We start from the raw sequence: 23,845 nt of genomic DNA on the forward strand, positions 1-23,845 counted from the left end.
ATTTTTAAAAAAATTTTTAATGTTTATTTATTTTTGACAAAGAGAGAGAGACAGAGACAGAGCATGAGTGGGGCAGGGACAGAGAGAGAGGGAGACAGAATCTGAAGCGGACTCCAGGCTCTGAGCTTGGAGCTCGAACCCACAAACAGTGAGATCATGACCTGAGCCAAAGTCGGACGCTTATCCGGCTGAGCCACCCAGGTGCCCCACGTAATGCTTATTTAATAATCACTGTTACTATAGCATTTATTAAGCATCCACTGCGTACAGAGTATAGTAGGAAGAGAAGACATGTTTCCTGACCCCTAGAAACTTGCCTTCTGAGAGAGACTGAACCTGAAATAACAGGTTATCATTAGTTTGTTTCAGATTGTGAAAAAGTAATCAGAGCAGAGTGCTATATACGATAGAAAGCTTCTTAGAAGAGAGGTGAGTTTTGAAATGAATTTAGATACAAGTGGGGAAGGTTGCCTATCTATATATATTTTAAGACCATGAACATTTATTTTGTCTCTTCAGTTTATTGTTGAATGTAAATTCAGCTTATTCCCCGTCAAATCAAATGCTAATAGATTGTAATGTAATGCAAGCAAGGCACGTCTTACATATTCCTACTACCTGGGTAAAAGCATGGAAGAATCATTAAAATCTTGTAAGGATCTTTCCTTCTTTTATTCTATTACCTATCTGCTGCCAGACCACAGCCTTGGCTGGTGAAAGAGATAAATACTTCATTTTCATATTCTCATTTTCTTATCCCTAGATGCCTGTGGTGACCCACCAAAATTCGAAACTATGAAGCTCAAGGGTACCCCTAAAAAGTATTATGAAGTTGGGGAGAGAATATATTATGAGTGTCATCAAGGGTACTTCACTGTGTTCCCCGTCATGGCTTACTGTGAGCAAAATCACTCATGGTACCCTCTCCAAGAAGCTTGTATGAGTAAGTAAACAGAACAGTATGTATATATTGTTTTCTCTAGAGATTTTTACAAATATTAGGGTCTATTTTCCACTACAGGAATTTTTCTCATGTGAAAAATTAGTTTCAGATAGTAATTATTTTTCTAGAATTTGAGAAATCTCCAGGAGATCTTTTTCTTGGCAATAGCTGTTCACCTGGTTAAATGTGAATTTTAAGTTTGCATAACAGTTCATTATAGAAAATAATATTGCATTAGTTGCAGAGAGCAGTGCTGAATATTGACCTTGATTTAAATCTGCTTTGAAACTGGTACTAGAAAAATTTTTTAAATTTTATTTTAGAAAAATCATGTCAGAAGCTAACACTCGAAAATGGCGAAGTTGTCGCCCCAAATGTAACCTTTTCATTTGATCATGAAGCTCACTTTTATTGTGATGAGGGGTAAGTTGCTCCTTAGAGAAAATAAGGTAAATGTTACTAATTCTATTTTTGTTTCACTTCTCAAGCATTCCCATAAAGTTGATTATATTTGCTTTGTATGTGACAACATGCACTTATCGCCAAACAACTCTTGGGCCTTTTATGGAGACTGAAACGATGCATAATTAATTAAAAGGAATTTATATTGAAGGAAAACAAGATGGTCTAATACTATATCTAATAAGTTTATTGTAAGCATCAAAACTGTAGTAATCATGGTGACTTTATTCTTGACGAAGTATACCCTATTTAAAATGCCAACTCTCAGGTTTGAAGGAGGATTTACAGAAATGTTGCATTCTTGAAGTCCTCTATTTCTTTCTTTACTTACATTGTCTGCTTGTTCTATCCATTATTGTGAACTGGGTAGTGAGGCCTCCAACTACTGTAGAAATGCCTATTTCGTAGAAATGTATATTTCTTTGTTCAATTCTGTCGGGTTTTGCTTCATATGTTTTGATGGTCTGTCATCAGGTGGCATAAATGCTTACAACTGTGACATATTCTTGCTGTATGAGCCTTTCTTAACTATTAACATATAATATCATTTGTCTCTCATAATCTTTTTAAATTTAAAGTCTACTTGGTGTTATATGAGTATAGCCAACACTACTCTCTTTTGGTTACTATTTGCTGAAATACCTTTTTTAGTCCATTTACTTTTTCAACGTTTTCTCATCTTTAGATCTCTAATGAGTGTCTTATACATAGCATATAGTGCGATCATGTGCTTGTATCTATTCTACCAATCTCTGTCTTTTGATTAAAGAGTTTTGATCCACTTAAATTTGAAGTAATTACTGATGAGGGGAATTACTTCTGTCATTGTGCTATTTGTTTTCTGTATGTTTTATAGCTGTTTTGGCCCTCATTTCTTGCATTACTGTCTTCTTTTCTGTCTGTTTGACTTTTGGTAGTAAAATGTTCTAATTCCTTTCTCATTTCTCATATTCTATGGCCGTTTCTTTGTGGTTACCATGGGGATTACATTTAACATCCTAAAGTTAAAACATTCTAATTTGAATTTGTACCCGTTTAATTTCATAAGATACAAAAACTCTTATCTCTTATCACTCCATCCCCACCCCATTTGATCTTTACACAAGAGTACATCTTTATACATTGTGTGTCCCATAACATAAACTTATACTTCTTTTAAAATAGTCCTTTCAATTATGTAGAAAACAAGATTTGGAGTTAAAAACAAAGTTACAGTAATACTATGGTTTACACTCATTGTTTCTTTTTTTTTTCTTTAAATGTATTAGGCTCTTAAGGTATAATGAAAATAAAAATTGCAATTATAAGCCATTGTTATATTAATACAAGCTGTAATAATTTCCCATGTGTTTACCTTTTGTGAGATATTTATCTATCCATATGGCTCAAAGATACTTTCTAGTATCCTTTCACTTCATCTTGGAGGACTCCCTTGAGCATTTCTTATTTCTTGCAGGGAATGTCTAGTAGTCATGAATCCCTCAGAGTTTGTGTATCTATCAAGTCTTAGTTTCCCCTTCACTTTTGAAAGACAGTTTTGCTGGATAGAGGATTATTGGTTGACAGGGTTTTTTTTCTTCTAGTACTTTTTGAGTATATTGTCCCACTGTCTTCTGGCCACCAAAGCTTCTGATAAGAAATCTGCTAATACTCTTATTGAGGATCTCTTATTGATGACTCACTTCTGCCTTCCTGCTTTTGAGATTCTCTCTTTGTCTTCGTCTTTTGAAAGTTTGACTATTTTGTGTCTTAGTTACTCTTTGAGTGCACTGTACCTGGAGGTTGTTGAGCTTCTTGTATGTTTATATTTATGTCTTTTTTTTAAGTTTACTTATTTGGAGAGAGAGAGACGGAGAGAGAGAGCGAGCGAGCGAGCACATGTGTGCTAGAGTGAGGGAGGGGCAGAAAGAAAAAGAATACCATGCAGACTTCATGCTGTCAGCCGAGAGCCTGACATGGAGGCTCCATCCCATGAACCACGAGATCATGATCTGAGCCCAAATCAAGAGTTGGATGCTTAACTGACTCAGTCACCCAGGCACCCCTAATATATTCATGTCTTTCATTAAATTTGGGAAATTGTAAGCCATAATTTCTTCATATATTCTCTCTGCCCCTGTCTATCTCTCATCTCTTTCTGGGATTCCCACAATGTGTATATTGGTCCACTTAATGGTGTCCCATAGGTCCCATATGTTCTGCTTACTTTTCTTCACTCTTTTTTCTTTCTTTTCCTCAGACTCAGTAATTTCCATTGCTCTGTCTTCATGTGCACTGATTTCTTCTCCTGCTCAAATCTGCATTCAATTCCTCTAGTGAAGTTTTTATATTCCAGTTATTTTACTTTTATGTTCTAGAACTTCTTTTTGGTTTCTTTTTAGGGTTTCTGTCACCCCATTGACATTTCCATTTTGATCATGCATCATTTCCTTGACTTTCTCCAGTTCTTTCTTTAGTTATTTGAGCATGTTGAATAGTTATTTTGAAGTCTCTGTCTAGTAAAAGTGCCATCAGGTCTTTTTTGGGGACAGTTTTCATTGATTTTTTTTCTTTTCTATGGGCCAAACTCTCCTGTTTCTTTGTATATATTGTGATTTTTTTGTAGAATACTGGACACTTGAATCTAATAATGTTGAAACTCTGGAAATCAGATCCTTTCCTTTCCCTATGGCCAGCTGCTTTATGTTATTGTTCATGTTTTGTTTTGTTTTTGAATGTTGTAGGATATCTCTGTTGAAGTCTAGCCTGATATTTAAACTGAAGGTCTTCTCAGACTTTTTTGAGCCTTCCTTGGCCATGCACACTCACTTTTTAACTTTATTCACATATTAAGATGTTTCTGAATAATCTTTAATGTCTTGCTCCTAAGAGGGGAAAAGTGAAAAATGCAATGGGAATCAAAGAACCCTGGATTTTTAAATCCCCTGTAAGTCATTTCAGCCAATTAGGAAGGGGCTTAAAAGAGTTAAGGGTAAGGTGTGACAGCGGTGGCTGCCAACCTCATTGACTACTTCTCTGGGATCATAAGCAGAATTCAGTGATAAGAGCACAGATCCCTGCTATTTGGAGGACAGGGCCCTTTTTGTCCACGCCTGATCCACCAAACTGCTTCTAAGCTGCTCTAAGAACACATGCACAGCTGCCTGCTGGGGGCAGGAGATGGGTACTTGACACTGTGCTAAGATGAAATTGACTGCAATGAGTGCAGTTTACCTGTCCAAGTCTTTTCTGGAAAGTTGCAAGCCACCAACAGACTCCAGAGTTCCAAAGTAGTTACACATGACAGATTCTGCCATTGAAGTTGTTATCTGGTTGGGAAGATGGGTTCTTAGCACTTCCGACTCTGCCGTTTTCCTGGAATCCTCCCCCAAATACTAAAGTAGGGAGAAAAGGCAACTGCATCCATGTATAGACATTTTCACTGACTATTTTTTTAACTTGATCAAGTAAACATACTGGAATATCCAATCAAGTACTTATATAGAGACAGCCTGCTAGGCAGCTTGAGGGATACCAAAAGTTTAAGACATATTCTTTTCTCAAAGAAGTTGTAGGCTTGTTGAGAAGCCCAATGTACACAGAGAGGTGTCAAAGCAAAATAATTAATGAGAAGTAGCAAATAAATAGAATTATTCATGGTTACTACAATAAAGTCCAGCAGAAGAGAGTACTGTGAATTTAAATCATGAGAGAATATTTCATTATGTAGTATTCCTGAACTACTCCCAGAAAAATATTCTTCTAAAAATATTAGTAAGAGCTAAAAACTACCTAGCACTCATTCTGTACCAGATGCTAACTCATCTAATCCTTAGAACAATCCCATGAAACATGTACTATTATTCCCTTTTCATAGATGAGGAAGCCGAACAAGAGAAACATTAAGGGACTTGCCTGAGCTCAAATAGAAAGTATTTCATGGAGCTGGGACTCAGATCCAGGCAGGCAAGCACTGGGGCCTCAACTCTCCACTCAGTTGTTTTTATTGAGAAGAATGGAGTGAGCATAGGCATAGAAATGAATGTGTAATGTGATTGCTGGAGATAGCAAAGAGACCAGACTGACAGGCATGACAGATTTATTTCAAGACCTTTTTGCTTTTGGTCAGTGCGTATTCACATGTAGAAGCTGTGTTTAATTAAGTGCAGATATGGTTAGCACTTTTCGCCGTGTATTTTGTTTAAGAAACTTCTCCCTCAAACTACTGTAGTGTAGAAAAGTGAAAGTATTAAAATTTATTATTATGTACACCTTGTTAACTAATAGAGAAAACAGCAAGTGTTTTTCCCCCTATTTAGTTACTACTTACTTGGACACCAAGTTATAGTTTGTAAACTTCGTGGAAATGAAGTGCATTGGAGTGACAAACCCCCAGAATGTAAAAGTAAGTAACTTTTCGATTTAGAATTTAAAACAGCAANCCTCATTTCCCCTTTAAACTTTTAAATTGTCAAAGATCCTAAAGAGCTTTTCTTCTATGCGGGATGTATTATTGATATTCATTATATTGGAATAAAAACTAAGAAGTTTGGAAAATAATTATATATTCACTCCTGTTTAAGAACAGTAAGCTTGATACATATTAATGTATGTACATTTTCATGAGACATAATTTTCCAAAACAAATGGTGAAAATAATGACTTTTTTTACATTTTTTGAAAATCTTTTTAATATCTGGCTTAAAGAAGGACATCTGGATTCAGTCTATTGTGAAAGCTCACAATCTATAACTTAGAAAATTTCACAGTACATTCATAAGGATGTAAAGAACGACAATGTCTTGGTATTATTGTGAACACCCATTTAGCAAAGATATATTTAAATATTATAAAGAATTTCTCAAATAACAGTGAATTTTATTTTTAATCACAAGCATTTTTTCTCATTACATTTTCAGTAATGAGACTAGAACAAAACTTAGCATGACCTTATAAAGTAAGAACAGGTTTTTCATAGAGGTATTCAAGAAAACGAGTTTTGTTCTGAAAGCTCATTTGCATATGGCTTGAACTTGAATATAACACATTTTCTCATAGAAACCTAAATAGACAGCTTGTAGAAATCATGTTCATGAATTTGCTGAAGGCAGTTCATAGGAATTTATAATGCTATCTTAACACTTTTCCTTTTGCCCTTTATTTCCTCTTTTTATTTCCTTTTTAAGAGATTTACTGCCAACCACCTGCAGCAATAAGAAATGGAAAATACAGCAACAGCCACAGAACTATATTTGAATATAATGAATTAATAACTTTCACTTGTAATCCTTCAGAAGGATCAGATGAATTTTCACTTGTTGGAGACAGCAAACTTATTTGTATTGGGAATAACAGGTGGAGCAGTGACCCTCCTCAATGTAAAGGTAATGATATTTCCATTTATTCCCTTCTTCATTTGTTCATTATAAGTTTGGAAACAGTTTGTAAATAGTTTTATCTGTAAGTAAACAAAACAGTCATATGGGCTTCCTCCTCCTGTAAAATTGACTTCCAGTGGAAATTAACACAAGTAAAGTCAAATCAGGTTTACTTACAGAGCTCCCCACTCCCCATCCCATGTGTCCTCAGAAGTCTAGTTCACACATTGTGAACTGCTGCATATATGCATGAGTTGGGAATTTTTGCTTGAAAGAACTCAAAAATTCAACGTATACTGTCTTAAGAATAAGAAATCTTTTCTTATATTACAAGATGTCTGAGAGTCCTGGCGAGACACTAAATTGTAAAAGACTAAGCCTCTCACAGCCAAGATTGATAAGCTCTGAACAAAACATATTTAACAAACAATGATGAAGACTCTGGAGAGTGAGCAAAAGCAGGGGGTCCCTAGAGGGGATTTGACTCTTGGAAGAAAGGGACCCCTGAATAATTGCAAGTGCACATGGAACATGGTCTACAATGAGCAAGATAACTTTTAACAAATTTCAAAAAATTGAAATTATTCAGAGTGCATTACCTGATGACAGTGGAATGAATATAGAAATTGAAACAGGTTAATCACCTAGAAAATCTTCAAATATTTGAAAATTATGCAAGATACCTCTAACCAACCCATGAATCAAAGAAAAAATCCTAAGACAACTTAGAAAGTGTTTTGAATTGAATAAAAAGGAAAACACAGCATAGCAAACTATCAAAATCTGACACATCAAAAACATTGCTTAGAGGAAAATGTATAATATGAAATTGTTAATGTTAGAAAAAAAGAAAAGCCTTAATCCGTGCTTCTAAAAAAGAGCAAATTAAACTCTAAACAAAGAGACGGAAGGAGATAATATCTTTAGAAGTACATCAATGAAATGGAAAAGAGAAAATTAATGAAACCAGTACCTGGTTCGTGGAGAAAATCAATAAATCGATAAATAGATAAAGTTACAGCCAGACTGAAAGAAAAAAAAGATACTATTAATTTCAAAAATGAAAAAGAGGACAACACCAAATATCCTACCTACGTTTATGGGGTGAGAGGGGAATATTATGAAAACAAATTGCATCTATAAATTTGGCAACGCATACATGAAATTGACAAATTCCTTCAAAGACACAAAATACCAACCAAAACTTATTCAAAGATCTACATAACCTCCTTCTCCACCTCTCCTTCTTCCTCCTCCTCCTCCTGTTTAAAGTAAGCTCTGTGCCTATTATGCGGCTTGAACTCACAACCCTGATATCAAGAGGTATATGCTATACCCACAAAGCCAGCTAGGTACCCCTGAGTAGTTTTATATCTATTAAAGAAATAGAACCTGTAGTTAAAAACCTCCCCACAGGAACGCCTGGGTGGCTCAGACAGTTGAGTGTCAGACTTTGGCTCAGGTCATGATCTCCCAGTTTGTGAGTTTGAGCCCTGCATCGGGCTCTGTGCTGACAGCTCAGAGCCTGGAGCCTGCTTCACATTCTGTGTCTCCCTCTCTCTCTGCCCCTCCCTCACATTTGCTCTGCCCTCTCTCTCTTTCTCTCTCTTCTCTATCTCTCTTTCAAAAATAGTAAACATTAAAAAACAAAAAAAACAAAACAAAACAAAACAAAAACCTTCCCAAAGTGAGAACTGCAGGCCCACATAGCCTCCCTGGGGAATTCTAACAAACATTTCAGGAATAAATAATAGTACCTTCATGTAAGCTCTTCAAGACATAAGAGAAGAGGGTGGCTCAGTCGGTTAAGCATCTGACTCTTGGTTTCAACTCAGGTCATGATTTCATGGTTCCTGAGTTTGAACCCCATGTCAGGCTCTGAGCTGACAGTAAGGAGACCCCTTGGGATTCTCTCTCTTGCCCTCTATCTCCTTCTCTGTCCTTCTCTGTCTCTCTCTCTCTGCTCCTCCTACATGCTTTCTTTCTTAAAAATAAAAACAATAATAAAAAAATGCTTTTAAAGACATATAAGAGAAAAGAATACTTCTCAACTCATTTCATGAGGACAGCATTATCCTGATGCCAAAACTGGACAAAAACATTGCAAGAAAATTATAAACAGTATCTTTAATGAACAGAACCAAAACTTCTCAACAAAATATAACAAAGCAAATCCTGCCATATATAACAATAATAATACATCATAATGAAGTAAGGTTTATCCCATAAATACAAGATTGGTTCAAATTCAAAGATTAATCAGTATAATTTACTAGTTCAAGAGACTATAAATAATAAAAAAAAGTGGTCTGCTTAATAGATATTTTTTTAAAAAGCATTTCACAGAATTCATCATCTTTTTCAGGTTAAAATTTCTGAACAAACTTTTATTTCATTCCTATAAAAGGCATCAACAAAAATCTCAGAGCTAACATTATACTTACTGGTAAAAGACTAATTTTCACCCAGGTAGGAACAAGAGAAGGAAATCCACCCTCACCACTCTATCCAGCATTGTACAAGAGGTCTTAGCTACTAAAACAAGGCACGGGAAAGAATTAGACATACACATTAGAAGGTAAGAAATAAAGTCTCTATTCACTTATGACTTGATTGTATAGAAGATTCCAATGACTGAAGTTTTAACAAGGTTTCAAAATATAAGATCAACATATGGAAGACCATTATATGTCTGTATACTAGCAATAAGCTATTAGAAATTGAAATTTTAATCAACAAAACTAAAAGGCAACTAATGGAATGGGAAAAGACATTTGCAAATGGCATATCAGATAAAAGGCTAGTATCCAAAATCTATAAGGAACTTCCCAAACTCAACACCTGAAAAACAAATAATCCAATGAAGAAATGGGCAGAGGGCATGAATAGACACTTCTCCAAAGAAGACATTCAGATGGCCAACAGACACATGAAAAGATGTTCAACGTTACTCATCATCAGGGAAATACCAATCAAAACCACACTGAGATAACCACCTCACACTGGTCAGAGTGGCTAAAATGAACAAATCAGGAAACTACAGATGCTGGTGAGGATGTGGAGAAACAGGACCCTTTTGCACTGTTGGTGGGAATGCAAACTGGTGCAGCCCCTCTGGAAAACAGTGTGGAGGTTCCTCAAAATATTGAAAATAGAACTACCCTATGACCCAGCAATACCTCTACTAGGAATTTACCCAAGGGATACAGGAGTGCTGATGCATAGGGGCACATGTACCCCAATGTTTATAGCAGTGCTCTCAGCAATAGCCAAATTATGGAGAGAGCCTAAATTTCCATCAACAGATGTATGGATAAAGAAGATGTGGTTTATATATACAATGGAATACTACTTGGCAATGAGAAAGAATGAAATCATGCCATTTGCAGAATGTGTATGGAACTGGAAAATATTATGTTGAGTGAAATAAGTCAATCAGAGAAGGACAAATATAAGTTTTAACTCATGTGGATCTTGAGAAACTTAACAGAAGGCCATGGGGGAAGGGAAGGGGAAAAATAGTTACAAAGAGAAAGGGAGGGAGGCAAACCACAATAGACTCTTAAATACAGAGAACAAACTGAGGGTGGATGGAAGGGTGGGGGAGAGGGGAAAATGGGTGATGGGCATTGAGGAGGGCACTTGTTGTGATGAGCACTGGGTATTGTATGTAAGCCAGTTTGACAATAAATTATATTTGTAAAAAAAATTAAAAATTTTAAAGTATATACAGTAGTTCCAAAACATGAAATTCTTGAGTATAAATCTAACAATATATGCAAAAGATATTAATGCTAAAACCTACTAAACACTAATAATGGAAACTGAAGAAATCCTTAATAAAAGAAGGGATATACATTAGGTATGGTTTGGAAGATTAGATTTAATAGTCAATTTTCTGTAATTTATCTAAATTCAGCACAATCCCAATAAAAATCCCAGAAGAACTTTTTAAAAAATGTTTATTTATTTTTGAGAGAGAGAGAGAGATACTATGAGTGGGAGGGACAGAGAAAGAGGGAGACACAGAATCTGAAGCAGGCTCCAGGTTCTGAGCTCTCAGCACAAAGCCCTACACGGGGCTCAAACACACAAACCATGAGACCATGATCTGAGTCGAAGTTGGACGCCCAACTGATGAGCCACCCAGGTGTCCCCCAGCAGAACTTTTTGTATAAACTAAACTAACTCTGAAATTTTTGTGAAAAGACAAAATTGCTAGAATAGTGAAAATAAGTTTGAAAAAAAAATCACTCTACCTGATGTTAAGACTTAACGTAAACCATACTTAAGGCATATAATCAAGACAATGTGGTATAGGTAAAAGAATAACCATATAGAGCAATGGAATAGAATACTAAGTCCAGAACTAGATACCTGCCAATATGTCCAGTTGATTTTCTTCAGGTGTACAGGTATACAAGCAATTCAGTGGGAAAATGATGATATTGTCAACAAATGGTACAATACAATTGGATATCCATGTGCTGAAAAAAAAAGGGAACCTTCATTGATGTTAGCACCATGGGCAAACATTTATTCAAATGAATCATAGAGATCCAATAATTCCTCTACTGGGTATTTACCCAAAGAAAATGAAAGCACTTATTTGAAGATATATGCACTCCTATGTTTATTGCAGCATTATTTAGAATAGAGATACAGAAGCAACAAGTGTCCATCGAGAGATGAATGGCTAAAGAAGGTGTGATATATGTACACACACACACACACACACACACACACACACGGGGGGGGGATATTACATAGCTATAAAAAAGATGAGATGAAAACATGTGGTTTGCAACATGAATGGACCTAGAAAGTATTATGCTAAGTGAAATATGTCAGAATGAGAAAGACAAATGCCGTATGATTTCACTCATGTAGAATCTGAAAAACAAATGAAGAAACAAACAAAAGCAGAATCAGACCTATAATACAGAGAACAAATGGATGATTGCCAGGGGGAAGAGAGGTGGGAAGATGAACAAAATGGGTGAAAGGCAGTGAGAGATACAGGTTTCCCAATATAGAATGAATATGTCACAGGAATAAAAGGTACAGCATAGGGAGTGTAGTCAATGATATTGTATGGTGACAAGTGGTAGCTACACTTGTGATGAGCACAGCATAACATACAGAGATGGTGAATCATCATGTTGTACACCTGAGACTAATGTAACATTGTATATAAACTCATACTCAAATAAAGAAATCTTGCCATTTGTAACAACATGGATGGAACTAGAGTGTACTACAATAAGGGAAATAGGCCAGAGAAAGACAATTATCATGTGATTTCATTCATATATGGAATTTAAGAAACAAAACAGATGAACATAGAGAAAGGGAAGGAAAAATAAGATAAAAACAGAGAGGGAGGCAAATCATAAGACACTCTTAAATACAAGAGAACAAACTGAGGGTTGCTGGATGGGAGGATGGTGGGGGGATGGGCTTAATGGGTGAGGGGCCTTTAGGAGGGCACTTGTCGGGATGAGCACTGGGTATTGTACGTAAGTGATGAATCACTGAATTCTACCTCTGGCACCAATACTACACTGTATGTTGACTAACTTGAATTTAAATAAATAAAGTTAAAAATATATAAAAAAGGAAAAACTGAAAATGATTTATGTTTCTTTGGATAATGAATTCTACCTGTTGAACTCTGATGTGTAATTCTCATACTAAAAAAAAAAAGAGCAATTAAAGTTTTTAAAAATTAAAAATAAATTTTAGAAAAAAGAATCATAGAATTACATATAAAACCTAAAACTGTAAGATTTTTGCAAGGAAACATACAAAGTACTTGTGACCTAGCCAAAAATTTCTTAAATACCACCCATAAAATATGATCCTTTAAAGAAAAAAAAAATTGGATGTTCCAAATTCAAAACTTCTGGTCTGCAAAAGAATTGTTAAAGGAATGGGGGGAGAAAAGAGTACTAGGCCGGGAGAAAATATTAGCAAAGCCTGTATCAGATAATAACTTATCTAACTTTTATTCTTTATGTATCATAGGATACATAAAGAATTCTCCAAGCTCAATCTTAGAATACAAACCAATTTTAAAAAAATGGATAAGATATTTGAGTAGACCTATTTCAACAGACATGATATACAGATGTCAAAAAAGTACATGAAAATTTCTTAATATAATTAGTAACTATAGAAATGTAATTTAAAACCACAAAGAGATACCACTCGACACCCCTGATAAAACAACTGAAATTAAATACAAAAAAAACTTAATACCAAGTACCAGCAATGATATAGAACAATTGGAATTTTCAAATATTGCTGCTAAGAATACAAAGTGGTATGACTACTCTGGAATATATTTTTACATTTTTTATAAAGTTAAACATATCCTTACCGTACAACTCATCAATCCGAGTAAATGAAAACAGGTTCACAGAGAGAAACCTGTGTGAGAATATTCAGCTGCCTTAGTCATAATTGTCCCACACCAGAGGCAACCCACCAGTCCTTCAGCTCACGAATGGCAAACAACCATTTTACAACCATACAATGCAATTATACTCAGCAATCAAAGGGAGTGAGCTCTAATCCAAGCAGCAATAGGAATGACTATCAAATGCATGATGCTAAGTGAAATAACTCATACTCCGAGGCTGTGATCCCATTACGACATTCTGGAAAAGCAGCTCTATAAGAATAGTAAAGAAATCAGTATTCGACTGGTTGGTGAAGGTGGTTGTGGAGTTGGGAAGGGTTGATTACAGAGCTGCATGAGGAACTATTGGGTGGCAATGGAACTTTTCTGTGTCTTTATTGTGGTAATTACATGATTATTTGTCTTTGTCAAACCTCACACGGGCGTTACACTTAAAAAGTCGAGGTTTACCGTATGTAAATTATGTCTAGCAAACTTAAAGGAAATCATTACTGAAGTTAACAGTGGTTTAGCACAACGGTGAAAAGATTAATTAGTAGATTAATTAATAGATTCTGAAATCCACCTATCAGGTCATGAGCAGTAGTTTACGTCTTTTTTTTTTTGTTTTACAATAGTTTATTGTCAAGTTGGTTTCCATATAACACCCAGTGCTCATCCCCACAAGTGCCCTCCTCCATGCACATCACCTCCCCTCCCCCCCCCACCCCCATGAGTCCTCAGTTTGTTCTCAGCATTCAAGAGTCTCTCATGGTTTGCCTCCCTCCCTCTCCCCAACTATTTCCTCCCTTCTTCTCCTCCTAATCCTCCTATACATGCAAACATATGGTATTTGTCCTTCTCTGCCTGACTTATTTCACTCAGCATTAACACCCTCAAGTTCCATCCATGTTTACTTCTTAAGAGGTGGAGCAGAGTGGGAAATAGCAGAGCAGGCTGGTATGAGGCTGACTTGTATTTCAGGCCTGTGTGCTTATATACCAGCTTACAACTGGTAAGTTGATCTCTGGCTTGCAGGCCAAGACGTTTGGAAAACACTGCCCTAATTCCATTGGCTTTTCTGTTTCTTGAACACCCCATTTATGTATGTTGTTGCTACCTGAGAACTTTCTTTTTGCATATCCTTGCATGGCTACTTGCTTTTCAACTTTTAAATTTGAACTCAAGTATGACCTTCTCAGAAAAGACTTTCCTACCTCTCTAAAAAGCAGGGTACTGCAACAGGGTCAACGTGACCTTTAAAAAAAATCCCTAGAGCTGATGAAGATCAAAGGTTGCTCTTGAACGTGCCTCGAATTTGTATGTGGTGGTCAGACCCTTCTGAAAAGTTGTCAGTAATGGGAAAAAACGTAGGAAAGCCAATAAACTCTAATGGCAGTCTTTCTAGGTGGAAAAAAGTTATTCGATTTCTTTAATTCCATTTCCTTGGAATTCAAATGTGCATATGTATAAAGGTTTCTTGGGTATTTCTTTTTTCTTTTAATTAACACCTTGCCTTTCATTCCTTGAATGTTTCTTCCCTTTGGAAATTACTCCTTGACACTATTTTTTTCTAATCCTATGTTAAAGCAGCTTTCCATTAATTCTAGAGTTTCTCGACTTTTCAGTGGTCAAATGTGAACATCCAGTACTTGTGAATGGAAGACTCGTATCAGGAGTCAGAGAAAAATATTCCTACCAAGCAGTGGTTCTATTTGAATGCCTCCCGGGTTTTTATCTTAATGGCAGCAACCCAGTGTTCTGTGGTGAGAAAAATACTTGGGAACCTGATATGCCGACATGTATTAAAGGTACAAATGTTTTTTTTCCATCGTTCTTTCTTCTTAGTTTTAATTTTTTGACACCAAATATCAATGAAACTGGATAATTAGAAAGAAAAACATTTTAGTATTTTACTCCATCTTGTATTTATTTACATGATAGAGATATGATATCATTGCTGTGCTGTGGTTTTGTATGTTTTCATAGGGTCTGTACACGTTATCTGCATCACAAAGGTATATAAATTTCTCATTTAGTATTTTTATGTGTAAAAATGTATAGCAACCACTTTTAGAGTAGTTTGAAGCATGAGAATTTTTTACATATATTAAGTCAGGAATAAAAGGCATAATTCATATAAATGAAATGAAAACAGTAATTCTGAAGTAGTTGATTCTACATTATGTTTTTTTCAGTACAGATTTCTCCCCATATAAAACCTCTAATTTTGAGTCATTCCGAGTTGTACTTTCCTGCTTATATTTTACAAAAATCCTTTACATTCATGTGATTGATAGTCATTCATCATTTTGAGTAATGAAAGGATGAAGGACATGTTTACAGCCATTTTAGTTCTATTTAGTTTTTCTAAAATTATTTGGCATAGTCCACAGATATACGCAGGTATGTAAACTTGGGAAGGTTACATACAGTTTAAGTGGGATGCATGTAACACTTTGCATAGTGCTTGGCATATGGGAAGCTTGTATATGTAGCTCATGTGACTTATAGCATCACTCGAAATAATATGAGTGAAGAGAAAGGCCTATGGCTTCTGTTTTTTAACATGTGTGTTTTCTGGGTAGACTTTGCTGTTTCATTCTTTTTAAAAGTGATTTGTTTGCTCCTTTAGGGTATCTTCCTGGTCTAGGACTATGTTTCATTTGCTGGACTACAACCAGTTTAGCTTTTTATTTTTTATGTAGCACAATTTAAACTGGAAAATATCTGTTATCTCCAAATAAGACCTGTATATTCTGTCCCCACCCCCACCCCTTCCAACTTCATACAATTATGCTTTTTCTCTTCACTGGGCGTTTTTATTTGGCAACTGCACCTGAACTTCATAGCAACTGAAAGGCAGGAAACATCCTTGTTCACTGAAATGAAATGAAGGATCTCTTGCAGGTCAGCTACTTTGTTTAAGACTCAAAAGATTATTTTGCCATGTTGGAAGGAAATAACTTCCTGATTTCAGTGCTGCTATCTTTGGCCTCTCTTTGCATCAGAAGCAAGAGACAATAGGAATTGGGGGAGGGACATTAGCCTGGACTGACCTCACTCATGTGAAGGTGCTAGTGTGGCTCAGCTCACTCAAGTAACCTCATTTCTGTGGACTTCAGCTTCCTGTTTTTTGAAAGTGTTGAACTCAGACAGATCATGCTTGACTTAATTTGTTTGTATATTTCCTATGGCCATACTATTTTAAAGGATCTGTGGAATTATGCATGTTAGTATGGTAATTAGAATATGTTTTTAATAATTCCTGTAAACCTAGTGCCCAATAGCCTCTTTGTGTGCTTTAGTTGAGTGCCATGAAGTTTGGAGGGAAAGAAATGATTTTTTGGTGGACTGATCTCGTAAGATTGCATATGACATTTATACTCCATGACCCATCCATATTTACTCACATGGTCCTAGTGGGTATATGCACTGTGGTATACTATGTTTGTTGATATGCTCTTTTTAAAGAGTTGAACCATAAGCATTTCATAAAGGATTTATAAAACACTGATACAGTTTAGTCTTTAGAAGAAAATCTGTAAGAAAAGGCTTATAAAGAAGAGAAACTACAGGGATCTTTTTTTAAAAATAAAAAATCAAAACTCTCCACAGGATTGTCAATCATTTTTTCTCATCAGTCAGAGAAAGACTATATCAAAAGGACCAACAACATATAATGGTGTTAAAGCAGATCTAAATGTGCAAATATTTTTTAAGTCTGAGAAATACTAGGCAGAAAAGAAAAAGGTACAACTTCTCATGTAGTATGATATGACTTGGATGGTATTTTTTTTTCAAGATATGTGTGTCTACTCTGAACACATTACTTTTATGATCTATTATTAGGTAACTTCTAGTCATACATGCTTCTGAACTTGTGCAAATATACATTAGGTTAAATTCCCAGAAGTAGATTCGCAAAATTTGGAAGATATTTGTATTTTTCATTTTGAGAAATGAGTCTTTTTTGAAAATAAAAACTCAAAATTAAATCCATAATTTTGTATTTATAAGGCTAGTGAATTGTATCCACTTTATTTTTCCAGGTTTCAAGCCTACTCATCCAACCAAACCTCCAGTTTCAAAGTATCCAGGTTCAGTACTGATTTCTCCTGCTTATATTGTTAACAACCTAATGAGGTTACGACTGTCACATTATGTCTGGTTCTAATTTTCATTTCTTTAATTGTCATCAGTGAATTTGAACTTTTTTAGTCTGCATTGATTTATCCAGGCCCTTTGCTCATTTTTTAAAAATTAGGTTTCTAAAATATTTTTCTTGTTGATTTATGAGAGTTCATTATAAGTTAAAACACTTTTAATATGAAGTGAACATTTTTTCAGGGGTTTTGGGTCTTATTTTCACCAGTCAGTTTTCTTTTAAGATTATAGATTGCTTTTTATAACATTTTGTTACATGAGTGGTATAAATCTTCAAACATTGTGAAGTATACAGAGTAAAGAATTAGCCTTTTTTTCTCTAGTCTTTTAGCTGAATTAACAACTGATCACAGTTTAAGGTTTCTCTTTATTTCTGTACATCAACATCCTTAGATGTGCAGTTATACATATAGCTGGGCATTTTTTCTTTTATCTTAAACAAAATTGGCAATATCATATGTGATTTTTGAAACTTGCCCTTTTTCCATTGAATGTCTTAATTTGGGGTTGTATTTAGATTTATTGCCATTCTTTCCAATGATGACTTTTGAAATGTATACCATATTTATTAATTTAACTATTCTGTTAGTGGTCTTTTACATGTATGGAAATTTTACATTAATAGGTAGATGGGCTAATGGATGTATTGATCTTCTCCCTAATGGCTGTGTGTGTTCCATCTTTCTTATAAAAGCTTTAGGCTTTCCCTGTGCTAAAACTTTATAAACATGTGTTCTGATTGTATTCTTTGTATTTAAATCATTGGTGCATCTGAAATTCATTGTGATAAATGGAGTGAGACAGGTCTCTTTTCTGCTCTACCACCCCCTTGTGATGGTGAAGTAGCAACATTTGTTGAATAAGTTGTCCTCTCTCCAACTGTTTTCAAGTTCCAATTCTTTTTGTCATTAAATTCATAGGTGTTCTAGTCATCTTTATGCTTCTTTGAACTCTGGCCATTCTTGTGACAGCACTGAATCGTTTTTTTCCCACTGTAATACTATGATATGTTTTATTTTTTGCTTATTATTTTATTTGTTTAAACTTATTTATTTTGAGAGAGAAAGAGAGACCAGAGGAGGGGCAGAGAGAGAGAGAGAGAGGGGGAGAGAGAGAGAGAGAGAGAGAGAGAGAGAGAGATTGAGAGAGAATCCCAAGCAGGCTCTGCACTCCCAGCAAGGAGCCCAACATGGGGCTTGAACCTGTGAACCATGAGATCATGACCTGAGCCAAGTTGCCCAGGTTCCTCACTATAATATGTTTTAATATCTGGCAGAACACTTCCTTTTCAGCAATGTTTAGACTATTCTGTACATTAGTTTTTCTAGATAAACTTGTATTATATTTTATTACTGTTGTAACCATTTTAAGTGGACGTTTCAGTGGCATGAAGTACATCCACGTTGTTTGTAACCAGCACTCCTATCCATCTCCAAAACTTTTTCATCATCTCAAATTTAAACTTACTACACATTAAACAATAACTCTCAACCCCCCCACCCCCACCCCATCCTGGGTAACTCTTCTGTCTTCATGAATTTGGCTAGTTGACCTACTTCATAGAAGTGGAATAATTTCTGCCTTATTTTATGTAGCATAATGTTTTCAAGGTTCATCCACCTTGTAGTATATATCAGAACTTTATTCCTTTTTATGACTGAATAATATTCCACTGTTTTGTGCATTTTGTTTATTCATTCATTTGTTGATAGACAATTGCTTGGGTTGTTTCCACATTTTGGTTACTCTGAATTATGTTTCTCCGAATATTGGCTTTCAAGTGTTTGAGTCTTGTTTTCAGTTGTTAACTTTTAATTTTGAGCCCCTGTTTGCAATTTTGGGATGCTATATATCTAGGAGTAGAATTGCTGGTTACATGAAAATTCTATGTTTATTCTTTTGAGGAACTACCATACTGTCTTCCATAGTGGCTGGACCATTTACATTCCCATCAGCAATCCACAAAAGTTCCAATTTCTCGGGGCACCTGGGTGACCCAGTCAGTTAAGCGTTCAACTCTTGGTTTCAGTTCAGGTCATGATCTCAGCGTCATGAGATCCAGCCCCGTGTCAGGCTCCACGCTGGGCATGGACCCTGCTTAGGATTCTCTCTCTCTACCTCTTTCACTTGTGCTCTCTCTCTCAAACCAAAAAAGTTTCAATTTATTGACCTGTACCAACACATAGTATTTTCTGCTTTTTGATAATAACCATTAGAATATATGTAATATACAAGAGGTAGTATCTCATTGTGGTTTTTATTTGCATTTCCTTAACAATTAGCAGTGTGTTGAGCATCTTCTCATGTGTAGTGGCCATTTGTATATCTTCTTTGGAGAAATGTCTATTCAGGTCCTTTGTCTGTTTTTGATGGGTTGTTTTTCTGTTTTATTTTTGAGTTTTAGGAGTTCATTTTATATTTTGGATATCATTCCCTTATTAGATATATGATTTTCAGATGTTTCCTCCCATTCTCTGGGTTGTTTTCTCACTCTGCTGTTAGTGTCCTTTAATGCACAGAAGCTTTTAGTTTTAATGTGGTCTAATTTATTTGTTTTTTTCTTTTGTTGCCTATGCTTTTGCATCGCATTCAATAAATCATTACCAGATCCAACACCATGAAGCCTGCACTCTTATTTTCTTCTAAGAGTTTTATAGTTTTAGAGATTTAGGGTATTTGGTTGATTTTTAATTAATTTTTGTATTTGGTGTATAGCAAGTGTTAAAATTTATCCTTTTGTATATATGGAGATTCAGTTTTCAAAAGCATTTGTGAGAAAGTTTGCTCTTTCCCTATTGAATGTTGTTAGCACCCTTGTAGAGAATTATTTGACTATATAGGCAAAGGTTTATTTTGTGGCATCTCTTCTATTCCAATGGTCTGTATGTCTGTCTTTGTTTTTAATGTTTATTTACTTTGGAGAGAGAGAGAGAGCAAGGGAAAGGCAGAGAGAAAGGGAGAGAGAGAATCCCAAGCAGGCTCCGTGCCATCAGCTAAGAGCCTGATGTGGGATTCGAACTGACAAACCATGAGCATGACCCTAGCTGAAATCAACAGTCAGATGCTTAACCGACTGAGCCACCCAGGTGCCTCTGTATATCTGTCTTTATGCCAGTGCCATTCTATTTTAATTGTTGTACTTTGTAGTAAGTTTTGAAATCAGAAACTATGAGTCCTTTTAGCTTTGCTTTCCCTTTTCATGATTGCTTTAACTATTCCTAGTCCCTTGAGATTCCATATGGATTTTCAAATGGATTTTTCTATTTCTGCAAAGAGCATATTTAGGCTTTTGGGGGGTTGTACTTCATCAGCTTGCTTCATGTCATATTTGCATCTTAACATCATTCGGTCCTCCAATCCATGGACACAGGACTTCTTTCCATTCATTGATGTCTTTTTAAATTTCTTTTTGCAGTGTTTTATAATTTTCAGTGTACAAATCTCTTACCTCATTTGTGAAGTTTATTACAAAGTCTTTTATTCTTTTTTAAATTTTATTTAAATCCAAGTTAGTTAACATAAAGTGTAATTATGGTTTCAGGAATAGAATTTACTGATTCATCACTTACCTTGTTCTCACNAACTTAACAGAAGGCCATGGGGGAAGGGAAGGGGAAAAATAGTTCCAAACAGAGAGGGAGGCAAACCATAAGAGACTCTTAAATACAGAGAACAAACTGAGGGTTGAAGCGGGGGGAAGAGGGAGGAGGAAATGGGTGATGGGAACTGAGGAGGGCACTTGTTCGATGAGCTCTGGGTGCTGTATGTAAGCGATAAATCATGTGAATCTACTCCCAAAACCAAGAGCACACTGTATACACTGTATATTAGCTAACTTGACAATAAATTATAGTTAGAAAAATAAACTTTTTTTAAAAAGGGTCTCTTATGGTTTGCCTCCCGCTCTGTTTTTATCTTACTTTATTTTTCCTTCCCTTCCCCTATGTTCATCTGTTTTGCTTCTTAAATTCCATATGAGTGAAATCATATATTTATCTTTCTCTGACTGATTTTGCTTAGCATGCATTGAATGTATTCATTCTAGTTCTATCCACGTTGCTGTAAATGGCAGGATTCCATTATTTTTAATCACTGAGTAATATTCCATTTTAAATATATACCATATTTTCTTTATCTATTCATCAGTCAATGGACATTTGGGCTCTTCCCATAATTTGGCTATTGTCAACAGTGCTTCTATAATCATTGGGGTGCATGTGCCCCTTTAAGTCAGCATTTTTATATCCTTTGGATAAATATATAGTAATGCAATTGCTGAGCCATAGGGTAGCTCCTTTTCCTTCAATTGTCAATGGAATTGTTTTCTTAATTTCCTCTTTACATTGCTTATTATTAGTGTGTAGAAATGCAATTGATTTTTGCATGTTGATTTTGTATCCTGCGACTTTACTGTGTTCATTTATTAGTTGTACTAGGTGGTGTGTGTGTGTGTAATCCTTAGAGTTTTCTGTGTAAAAGATCATGTCACGTGTGAACAGAGATCATTTTATTTCTTCCCAATTTGCATGCTTTTTATTTCTTTTTTACCTAATTGCTCTAACATGAACTTGCAATATTGTGTTGAATTGAAGTGGCAAACAAAGGCACCCTGTCCTATTCCTGATCTTAAAGGAAAATCTTTCAGTCTTAAATATGATGTTGTCCATGGGTTTTTCATAAATGGCTTTTATTATGTTGACGAGTCTTTCTACTCCTGATCAACTTCTAAATTGTTTTTAAGTCCTCTATCTTTTAATTGTAAGTAGAATCATGTTGAATTCAGGCTAATTTTGAGGATACGGCAGTGACAAATTTGCTTGCTACACCACAGAATATTGTCACAAGAAATATCAGTGCACAGGAAGAAGACTGCTGATGACATCAAGTATAAATTTGTAATTTATACTTTTATTGAGAAACATTAATATATAAGGAAAATGAAATTATAAGCAGTTTCATACAAAGACAAAAAGCAAAAACCAGTGTATTTATGGATCATTAAGATTTAGTCTTTCTTGTTTTTTTTTCTATTTTTTCCCCTAGGCTATCCCGAGCCCAAGGAATCAGTATTATTAGAAGAATTTGAAGAATTAGGTATTATTTTGGCTATTAATTACTCTTCCTTATGAAACCTTGGAGTTCTACATGTAATTTCTATCATGTTCAAATTATTTGTCCTTAAGGAAGGAACAAAGTTTCACAAAATTTGACATTTATAGTGATTGTAATAGTCCAGATAACATGCTAAACATAAATGGTACTTAAGTATGGAGACATGTAGGCAATTTCCTCTCATCTAGGGGATTCTAAGTACCCAATAAGCTTTACTAAATAACGTGGTGTGGTGGCTACAACATATAACAATGAGAAGTTATTCCAGTTAAGAGTTTCACAAGGTGGCCCCTGAATGTGGGATCAGAGTCCAAGGGCTCTGTGATCAGAATGACCCGGACATACTAGCAGTCGTGCTAAAACAAGACTGAGGAACTCTTTGCTTGCTGTACTGTATAGATGATCTGAGCAAGATTCAATGCAACTAACTACTCTCTGGGACCCTTGTGTGCTCAATTATCTTCAAACTGTTTTCATGTTTTCCCAGACGCAGGTATCATTGCTGTGATTATTCTTACTATCCGTAAGTAGCCCAAACTTCGATGCCACTTAAATCAAAAATTTATTGCGAGGAAGTGCATTATTTTTTAAATGACTTTTCAGTTTCTATAGTTTTCATAATTTGAAGTACACCAGTCTAGAATAGTCTGCCCTTGTATGTGATACTATGCGTTTTGCTGGTGAATGTATATTCTTTTATATTCTACATGTCCACTTAGTAACAAACCCTCAATACTCCGTGTGTTTTCAGGATGATTAGCCATGACTTTGGGTCCCAAATATGCTCTGGGCACTTCTCTAAGCTAGGCAAGTATTCTTCCCTGACGTACTGTGAACCATTCAAGTGACTCCACAGTATGAACTTCAGCTACTGAAGAGTCCAGACGGAATTTGAATATATATGTGCTTAAATATAATAACATTTTCTGACCACTGAAATGTAACCAATATTGACTTATTTCTGCTGCTACGTTTTGAATCTTGGCAGTCAGTTCTCAGAGTCACGTGTCATTTATTTCCTGGTTTCTTGTAGTTGTTGGCCTTGCAGTACTTTGCACCTGCCTGTACAGATGTCTTCAAAGAGAGAGGAAAAGGTAAATTAAAGGACATTTCTTCTAACTTACGGGCCTTCTCACTCCTGACATACTGCCGCGCAGCATTTGCTTCTGTACCTCACGCCGCCTTTGCCTGAGCTGCGCCTGAGTCATGTGCCATGCCGGTCACATCTGTTTACTAACAATATCTTCGGTTGCTTTTCCTGTCCCAGCAGTCAGAGCGATCTGTGCAGACTTGCTTCATCTGTTATGACTGCAGGAAAAAGTTCTGTGGGACTTGAGGTTTAAGTTCTATAGCAAATCGCGGGCCACCGTGGGGCCTTCCCCACCCAGCTTTCCCCCATTC

General features: G+C 35.7%; 1 protein-coding gene across 1 annotated transcript in view; it reads left to right on the plus strand.

The window, feature by feature from the left end:
- Nucleotides 1-23,567, plus strand: part of CD46 (CD46 molecule) — a 29,376-nt gene extending 5,809 nt beyond the window's left edge. Inside the window, exons 2-10 of the mRNA XM_077775107.1 lie at nt 764-943; nt 1,267-1,366; nt 5,704-5,789; nt 6,571-6,768; nt 14,794-14,976; nt 17,218-17,265; nt 22,376-22,426; nt 22,932-22,967; nt 23,478-23,567. Coding sequence (XP_077631233.1) covers nt 764-943; nt 1,267-1,366; nt 5,704-5,789; nt 6,571-6,768; nt 14,794-14,976; nt 17,218-17,265; nt 22,376-22,426; nt 22,932-22,967; nt 23,478-23,542 — 947 coding nt within the window. The 3' untranslated portion in view covers nt 23,543-23,567. The remainder of the gene's footprint in view (nt 1-763; nt 944-1,266; nt 1,367-5,703; nt 5,790-6,570; nt 6,769-14,793; nt 14,977-17,217; nt 17,266-22,375; nt 22,427-22,931; nt 22,968-23,477) is intronic.
- The last annotated feature ends 278 nt before the right edge of the window (nt 23,568-23,845 follow it).

The sequence above is a fragment of the Crocuta crocuta genome, unplaced genomic scaffold (genome assembly GCF_008692635.1).
Source record: "Crocuta crocuta isolate KB4526 unplaced genomic scaffold, BGI_CrCroc_1.0 scaffold207, whole genome shotgun sequence".
Classification (NCBI taxonomy): Eukaryota; Metazoa; Chordata; class Mammalia; order Carnivora; family Hyaenidae; genus Crocuta; species Crocuta crocuta.